Source organism: Mchenga conophoros, linkage group LG9 (assembly GCF_057382185.1).
Source record: "Mchenga conophoros isolate Kocher_MC1m ecotype Shallow Benthic linkage group LG9, M_conophoros_male_GT1.1, whole genome shotgun sequence".
Taxonomy (NCBI): Eukaryota; Metazoa; Chordata; class Actinopteri; order Cichliformes; family Cichlidae; genus Mchenga; species Mchenga conophoros.
The window spans coordinates 32,088,903-32,097,319 of record NC_140534.1 but is presented as its reverse complement, the minus strand read 5'-3'; the positions used below and the strand labels follow the sequence as shown (position 1 = coordinate 32,097,319).

The 8,417-nt window shown below is 48.1% G+C and overlaps 1 protein-coding gene across 4 annotated transcripts; it reads right to left on the bottom strand.

Annotated features, from left to right (window-relative positions):
- Positions 1–20: 20 nt before the first annotated feature.
- On the bottom strand, positions 21–7,151 carry klhl15 (kelch-like family member 15). Of its 4 annotated transcripts, none has more exons than XM_085287603.1 (10): positions 7,072–7,151; positions 5,453–5,540; positions 4,074–4,182; positions 3,606–3,744; positions 3,311–3,499; positions 2,997–3,221; positions 1,669–1,830; positions 1,323–1,532; positions 922–1,112; positions 21–834 (listed from the first exon to the last, which is right to left on the bottom strand). In XM_085287603.1, exons 3-10 carry the CDS (start codon positions 4,091–4,093, stop codon positions 75–77), a joined length of 1,896 nt encoding a protein of 631 aa, XP_085143729.1. In that variant the 5' UTR covers positions 4,094–4,182; positions 5,453–5,540; positions 7,072–7,151; the 3' UTR covers positions 21–74. The 4 variants fall into 4 exon arrangements, with proteins under 4 accessions (XP_085143729.1, XP_085143730.1, XP_085143728.1 ...); XM_085287604.1 differs by lacking the exon at positions 7,072–7,151 and adding an exon at positions 6,572–6,622 and having other exon boundaries at positions 3,840–4,182; XM_085287602.1 differs by lacking the exon at positions 7,072–7,151 and adding an exon at positions 6,572–6,622.
- Positions 7,152–8,417: the final 1,266 nt, after the last annotated feature.

Below are 8,417 nucleotides of genomic sequence, written 5' to 3'. Positions count from 1 at the left end.
TGATCCCGCCCCCCCCACCCCTTCAGTCCGTGACGGTGCGTTTCTATAAAAGGAGGCGTGCGGTGGAGCAGACCTCAGCTGCAGCGTCTCACATGCTCTAGCACGTACTCTGGGAAGTGCAGACTGCACACCTGCAGACCGTCCAGTTTGCAAGGCATCCTGGGATACTCGTCCTCCTTCCACTTGTTTTCCTCTGGGTCGAATGTGAGGATGGAGTCACTGTAATGGCCGTTGTAACACAGACCGCCCAGCACCATGATCTGCCTGTCCAGCACCGCCACCCCGTGACCGCTGCGCCCGATGGGCATGGAGGCGAGGATGGTCCACTCGTCAGTCTCTGGGTTGTACACCTCCGTGGACGGGCAGCCCTGCGACTCGAAGGACGCCCGCAGGATCACGCACACGCCTCCGAACACGTACAGCTTCCCGTTGTGAGAGATCATCTTGTGGAAGCAGCGGGCGTAGTTCATTTTAGATTTGTTCTCCCAGCAGCTGGCGTGGGTGCCGGGCAGCAGCGGGCCGCGGCCAGCGCGTGTCCTGTGTGAGTCCGACCCGCCCGCGCTCCCCCCTCCGCCCCCACCTCCTGCTTCCCGGCCCGGATCGAACACGCACACCTGTTTGGAGGTGGAGGAGGAGGTGATGCCGCCCGTGATGTACAGTTTCCCATTCAGGACGGTTCCCTCGTGGCCGTACTTGTTGACGGGGTACGGGTCCACGAACTCCCAGCGGTCCTCTGTGATGTCGTATCGCTCCGTGGAGTAGAAGGTCTCGTCTCGCGTGCGGCCCGCCACGGCATAAATAAACTTTCCAATGACGCCCACGGCGAACTCTGACCTGCGAACGACAAACAAACAACTCAGAAGAAGGTTGGCGAGGAAATCAGCTCTTCACTATGCAGCCATGACCTCGGGCTTCTCTCACCTGGGCACAGACATGTCCGCCATGCGTAGCCACGAGTTCTGTCGAGGGTCGTAGCGGTACACTTTAGAGGAGGCGTGAAATTCACCGTCGGGCCCCAGCTCCTCTCCGCCCAGCAGGAAGGCGAAGTTGTTGACGATGGCCAGGCAGTCGGGTCGCAGCGGCACCTGAGGTCCCTCCAGCTCCCACCACACCTGAGACACAGGTAACCAGTTAGATCCAAACACTCCATCCTGAACTTTAAAGGAGGATTACAGGCTCAGCGAGGCAACTCGGAGATATTCTCCCCAACAGCCGATGGGACGAGGAGCGCTCAGAAAGGGAGGCAAGATAGACGTGTCAGACAGGAAGCACACAAAAAGGTACAAGCATGTAGCCAATTTTGTACGTAAACGAGCGGCTACCTTTGGACGCTGCAGCAGGAGGATCTTGCTGTTGACCATGCTGTGGCCAATCATTCCCCTGAACACGGCCGTCTGCGGGCGGACGGAGCGGATGCGGTTGGAGCGCGTCTCCACCAGAGGCTGCTGGTTGACATCATGAAAGTAGCTGAGAGCCTGATCGACCTCCTGCCGCAGCTGCCTGGAGTAACGGTAGAACTCCGACGTCTTCACCTGAGTGGAGGAAAGCTGTGAATTATGGAGCTGGCTGTAGGCTTAACGTTGCTACGGTGACCTGCGTCGAGCCAACGGAGTTCAAAAAATGAAGGCGACCGCCCCCCATTTACGTCGGTCAGAAAGCAGCGCTCACCTTCTCAAAGATGTTGGCCGGGGTCATGAGACAGAAGCGGATGGACTGCACGATGGTGTCCGTGTGCCTCCAGCGCCGCCGGTCGTGCCGCAGCCACGCCTGCACTGCTTCGTACAGCTCGATTTCTGGGAAGCGACTCAGAGCGTCGCTGTTCAAGTACGCCTGGATCAGACACAGAGGGGCAGAGCAGGTTTGTTGCCACTGCAACTTCCACAAACACTACAGAGACCACAAGAGATCAATCCACAGCAACTAGAGAAAACAGTGCAGATAAGAAAATGCAATACAGCAGAAAACATTAAGGCATCTCTGGAGCATTTTCAACAAAATATTACTCCCAAAACAGAAAATCCATCCCATCAGAGACCTGTGCATGTGCCCGAGTCTCTGCAGGTCTAAACCTACGATTACACGTAAGCTTTAAATTTCTATTCTATCAAATGTCACTGAGCAGCTGCTACATCTCAAAGTAATAATCTTCCTCTCCCGTCTCTTTCTTACACCTCCTCTGCCTCTCAGGGAGAACTTCTTATTCTCCACATACGTCTCTGCACCGTCAGCTCACAGAGAGGCTGTGATCACAGCTGCACACTCTGTGTTTGCTGCTTTGTCTCAGATTAACTAACACTTCATAGGAATGAATTCAGGTTATGTTTCCACCTCCTTATTAAAGCTGGCTACATGACTTTACTGACATCTGCACGAATTAACACATAACAGGAACGAGAAGGTTAAAAAAGGACTTAAACAGGACCGTGGAGGCTTTACTTTGGATTAGTTTGACTTTAACGGTGAGATTTATCCACCATGAAACCGCTAAACTCTCTCGTTGGTATTTACCGACAGCTGCTGCATAAAATGCACTTTATGAGTACTGAGAACAGCAAATGTGCCTTTAATTTGCTCATCGCTTTTTCCTGAACCCCCCGGGAAACATTTCTCTTGCAGTCTGGGCCATTTGTACCTCACTAATGTATTTGCATTTTTCTTTAAAACACACACCAGGAGTCAGACAGCCCAGGACTGTCAATAAAACACGCTCCTATTAAAGGTGTGAGGATGCCTGCAGGAGTGCAAATTAAGAAGAGTAAATACATTTTCAGATGAGTTTTTTAAATCAGAAAGTAGTAAAACAGTTTAGTTCCAGAATCTTTCTATAAATAAAGATTATAGTCGATCATTTTATCAGTTTAGAAACGTCTTTCTTTGTCAAACTGACTCTAAACTGTCGCTTTAACAACTTTTCCTCAGACTTCATAACAAAGAAAAGCGCGACATACAAGCACGTTTTGCATTTATAGTTAAAATCTGCGCTCGTTTGATCAAACCTGCAGTCTCTCGAGGCTGAGGTAGGACAGGAAGTCGGGTCGGCTCATGAGTGGGACAAAGTTTTCGAGCAGGAAGTTGTCGAGCTGCTCCTGGACGCCCTCCACGCCCACGCTGAAGTCCTCCAGGAGACGCATGACCTCGGCGCAGTTCTCAAGGCAGATCTTAGCCAGCAGGAAGGAGCAGCAGAACTCCACCGCCTCCGTCAGCTGGACGTACATGGCCGCCTGCGGGGAGAGGAAGACGCGTTCTTAAAGCGACTGCGGATTGAATTTTGAGGCTCACAAGGAGCTCCGTTGAACTGCGTGCGAGTTACCTGCAGGATCTCCTGCACCGTGGGCATGCTGAGCTCCAGCGAGCCGTAGTACATGAAGCGGAGAATGTGGCCGAACCCAGCAGCCGTCAGCCCCTTCATGTGGATCTTGTCCTGGTCCCGCTCCCTCATGTCTGCCGTGAACATGACCCGGAAGTAGTCGCTCTGGGTGGCCAGCAGCGCCTTGTGGGCCTGAAAGTGGGAGGAGCAAACCAAACGGGGTCAAAGGAGGAGAAAGGCCAAACCTAGAGTCATCCTTCAAATGGACCATTGTGTGACATGTGCTGTAGTTGCGTACCTGGAAGTGGTGCTCCTCGATCAATAGCGTGACGTCCAGCAGCAGACGCTCCTCGTACAGCGCCCTGAAGCCCGACGACACGCTCCCATCGTGCACCTGAGACAGGTACACCTCCACATCCGCCCCCGACATAACACACCTGAAGGCGCGAGCGAGCCAGAAGAGAAGCGTGAACGAGGAGAAAGGGATGAACCGTGAGGAAATGACAACCACACGAAAATCAACTGAACACACAGAGAAGAGACGTCTCTCCAAGGACACAAAGGTGCTGAGAAACAGTAAGCGAGGAGCTGGAAGGTCGTTTAAAGGGATGTTAAAAAGCTTTGCACTTCAGCCGCCGCGCACCAACTGCAACACACCAGCTGACGGAGAAGAGAGAAAACCCTTCACACGAGGCACACACAACACAAACACACAGAAACTCACACGTGCTCACCGAGAACGTAAACACACACGCAGCACACTCACCTCTGATTGGCCACGGGCATGTCAGAGGGGGTTGTCCGAGCCAATCAGAGGACAGTGCCCCTTGTGTCCAGCAGATGCTAACAAAGTCCCTTTTCTGAGCGTCAATCACCTGGACGACAAAGCCAACACAATTAAAGCGTGAACGCCTGCAAACTTCCACCAGAAACATGTGATTTACAATCAGAAATCATCCGTATGCTTTTAGTCTCATTTCAGCAGTTTAGTGTTCATATACATGATCAACTCAGTGCGTTTACTCATCATGATACAAAAAATATAAATAAAAGTTGAATGGGGGTAAAATGATGGTGGGATTAAAAGAGGATTCCAGTTTATTACAGCCTGCATTCTGTTTTTTGGGGGGAAATCTTGGAGGTTATCCACCTCAGGAACAGGCTGGCATGGAAATCAGTTGTATTTAGGATTCTGTTGGTTACCTGCTGATTATCCTCCAAGATTTTGCTGTCAGACTCTGATAACTTCATGACAACAATCACGGTACGAGGCCAGCACCTCCAGCTAGCAAGAGCATCACCTTTTAAAGGTCTAGTTGACTAGTGATGCACACCGTGCCCGTTTCTACTTCCTCTGCTCTCAGTTTCACTACATGCGACCTCCTCACAGACCGAACAGGAGAAGAGAAATCCCTCCAAACTGATGCTGCTTTTAGCTACGTCAGCTCTTCTGCTGCTGACGTGCAGCGAAATCATACGATACCCTGATGTAGCTTTTTGGGTCCGAACTTCAGTCTAAATATGAGATTGTGTTCTTTCCCCCTATTTGAAGACACAGATGGTAAAAGCTCAGACTCTGGGGTCAGATATAAAGTTATTGTTTTCAAGAGATGAAACCAAAATAACCCCTGAATTTAAAACCACCCAGACTGTAATAAACTGGAATTTAACAACCAAAATAAAGATCTAATTAAACACCAATACTTAAGAAACAAATGAAAATGAGACGTGGAAGAGATTCAAAATATGGGAAGGACAGAAAACTGAAGGTTACTTTTGTAGGAGATGGAAGCTATGGGTGACAGGAATAACAGCGTGTATGGGAAAGAAACGTGGGAAATAACCCATCGAATCACTATTACTAGCGATTTAAGTTCGGTATTTCAGTTAACTACAAGTATTGTTATTTTTTCATCATCTGTACATGAAGAAGTGGAAATAAATCTGATAGAATAACTTCTAAAGCATTAAAAATCACTGGTATCATAGCTAAATTTAAGGAGCCAAGACTTTAACCTTTGACCCCTCGCCCTTCCCCCATCACATCCTAAAACTCAGCGGCCGAAATGAGGCAGATGGTCTGGAGGAGGGCAGCGTGGAGATAAAAATGTATATTTATGGTGCAGTTCTGCGTGTTTGACGTACCTTTTGGAGCCCGGGCGAACAATCACAGGCTTCGACGGCTGAGCGCTAAGGGGCCGCTCGCATTTCCTGTGTTTGTGCTTGCCTGGTTCTGACGGGAGACAGAAAAAGATGCTCTCAGAGACAAAGAAGGCTTAGATGAAGAGGATACCCATCAAACAGTCCACGGTGCATTCAGGGCCTTGTAAATCACAGCTCTCGTGCACAGAAGTGCTGTAAAACACACATCCTCTGCAGTTTACATGAATATTTAATTTACTGGCTCTTTGGTAAGAGTTTCACCTGTGACAATTTAAAGGAAAATCCAACGTTAAAGCGACAAGTACTGAACAGATACATTCGTTTGTGTGAGAGGTGTTTCTTCTCAACCTGCTCTCCAAGTCAGGTCCCACGTGTGCGTGCGTGTCCCAGTTTGAGATGTTTTAATTATGAAGATTGAGATTTTTTATTATATTAATGCTTTTGTGAATATGCCAAATGTCTTCCGCCTCTGAGAAATGAGGATCATGCTAAGCTACTCTAGCGGAGCTGGAAATGTGTGTTAAGGCTAAATTGTTAACGAAAGTTGAGGCTTTGTTTAAGCTTGTTTGGTACCATAGCTGATTAGTCCTGTCAGCACTGCTTTCAGTGAAAACGGGATGTAGGCAACAGAAAGCAGCTCGCTGAATCGGTCTAGCCTCGTTTTCATCTCTCTCACCCGGTGGCTGACCTCACCTGGGTCTGCCTCCAGGTGAAAAAGAAAACATCCGCACACTTGTCACCAAAATAAGCCTCCCGCTAACGTGTTAAATCTGCACCAACACGCGGTTTAAATTGCCCTCGGTTTCCGTGTTTACTTCTTCAAACAGCAGCGGGGGGACAGCTTGCTCCGAGCCGCGACTGGAGCGCCAAAACAAAGGCTAACCCTGGCGGATAACGGTCCCCACACTCGGCTGTACTGACGGAACATGGCGGCGTACATTTGTGGAAGATAAAGGAGGAAACCGTCGCAAACTGAGCGGATATTTCGCTCCGTGTTTGGCTAAACTCGCTGTCACGACTCCGAGTTGGAGCTACAGGGGCTCCGACAGCTGCTTAGACCGGCGGAGCCGCTTTAGCTTAGCCTGAATCCAGCCGTCTCACCTCGGCGGTGCGAATCTCCACAACCCCTCTTCGACCAGCCAGCTCTGGCTCCGTCGGACATCAAGTTGCGAGTTCGATTCCGAGATCAAGAAAGCGGGTGGCAGCGTTGCACTGCCATGTTGGCATCAGCGTCCATCTGCCAATCGCACAGACCCCCCACACGGAGCTAAATTAAACGGGTAAAAAGCCACAGCGGACCACAGGCTCTGCGGACGCCATTTTCTGCACCGGCGTCATTTCCCTTTTGGGCGGAACTGAAGGGCGTAGTGCGGCGCTGCATCGAAGATCGTGTATTTACCAAGAGGAATCACTCCAACGAGAAAGAAAAAAATCCCTAAACATAGCCGGTTTGCGATGATGGCTAACTTACTCAAACCACGCACGAAGAGAAAAAAGCACAAAAACACTTAAAAGGATTTTGTCTTTAAAGAGATGCTAAACAGCCCCAAAGTTATTGAAAATAACTACGCTACACACTTTCACATGAATAATGCACTCACATAAATGTACAAATGGTTAGTCCTCAATCATCCAGGTAAAGAATTCCCAGAAAGTTCACTTTGTTCATCTGGACGTCGTGTTTTCACTCATCAGCGTGACTTCTTCGGTGCATCTGCATAAGGACTGAAACTTGGTGTCAGTTTCATCATCGTTAACATACAAATTATGATGACCGTTGATCAATGACCACGAGTACCATTCACGCAGAGTGGGGAATCCACTCTGCGTGAATGGCTTTAATCACAGCGTTTTATCTATCACACAGGAATCTGCACATACATGTCCACCGAATCTGGGCCGTAGACGAGTTCAGAGCGTCCCTACAATAACTATATTAACAGAACTAATATTTAATCGCTTAAATAAGACTTTGTTGTTGGGGCAGAAAGAGCAGATCTAATTTAATGACACAAATCAGTGATGCAGATTTAAAACACACTTTGACTAAAATGGAGAGCAGGAATGAGAGAGAGAGAGAGAGCAAATAGAAACAGGCGTGTCTTATAATAATTTTTATAGGAATATATTTTTGTTATTTTCTAGTTGAGTGAGGAGGACGGAGAAAGAGGACAGAGAGGTTATACATGAACAGGAGAAATGAGGGAGCAAATAGTGAAGTTAGCTGGAAAAACAAAAGTTATTTTTCACAGAGTAGTTTTTCATGTACTTCACTGAGGCTTTGTGTGTTTTCCAGTAGGACACTTAAAAATGCCAGCGGACATCCTAAACAGAACATATTGATATGAATGTTATTTTACAGGATATTTCACTCTAAACAAGGCTGAACGGGATGGCTGCCACTGCACAGATGTGACGGACTACAAATCTATTCTCCACTCCTGAAATCTGGGTACATAATTGCTATAGCCTAACTAACGTCTCCCCATATCAGGCTTTATGGCGTTTTTTTTTTAACTTAACCGAACTACTATAAAATAATAGTAATCCTACTCAGATAGACCAAACAGCCAGAACTACAGAAAGTTAGTCAGATGACGTAACTAAATCGCGACGGACCCGTCACATGGATGAACGTACACTTCTTTCTTAAAAGAGGACTATAAATTTGGGACGCATGTCTGTTTCCTTGATGAGCAGCTGTTAATGAGATACGAACAGCAGCAGTGTGCGGTTATTAAACTGGTTTAAATTTACAGCAGAAACTGAGAGCCGCTCCGGTTGTTGCATCAGCCCTCGAGAAAGGACCCAACTACACTTTTACTTGGGCGGATCGCTTAAGTTTAAAATTATACCTGGAAGTTACCGCTAAAAAAAACCCCTTCTTCTAAAGCTGTAATAAATTCTTCCAGGCTTCCAGGCAGTAAAATTTATTTTGTCTGAAAAC

Bases quoted from the DNA above. Each gene is read 5' to 3' on its own strand.
- klhl15 (XM_085287601.1), bottom strand. From the start codon at position 6,632: ATGTCCGACGGAGCCAGAGCTGGCTGGTCGAAGAGGGGTTGTGGAGAT. The intron at 1,831-2,996 runs GTTTGATCAAAC...TGTCTGATCCAG, and splicing joins TCAGCCTCGAGAGACTGCAG to GCGTACTTGAACAGCGACGC. The intron at 1,113-1,322 runs GTAGCCGCTCGT...CCTGTGTCTCAG, and splicing joins TCCTGCTGCAGCGTCCAAAG to GTGTGGTGGGAGCTGGAGGG.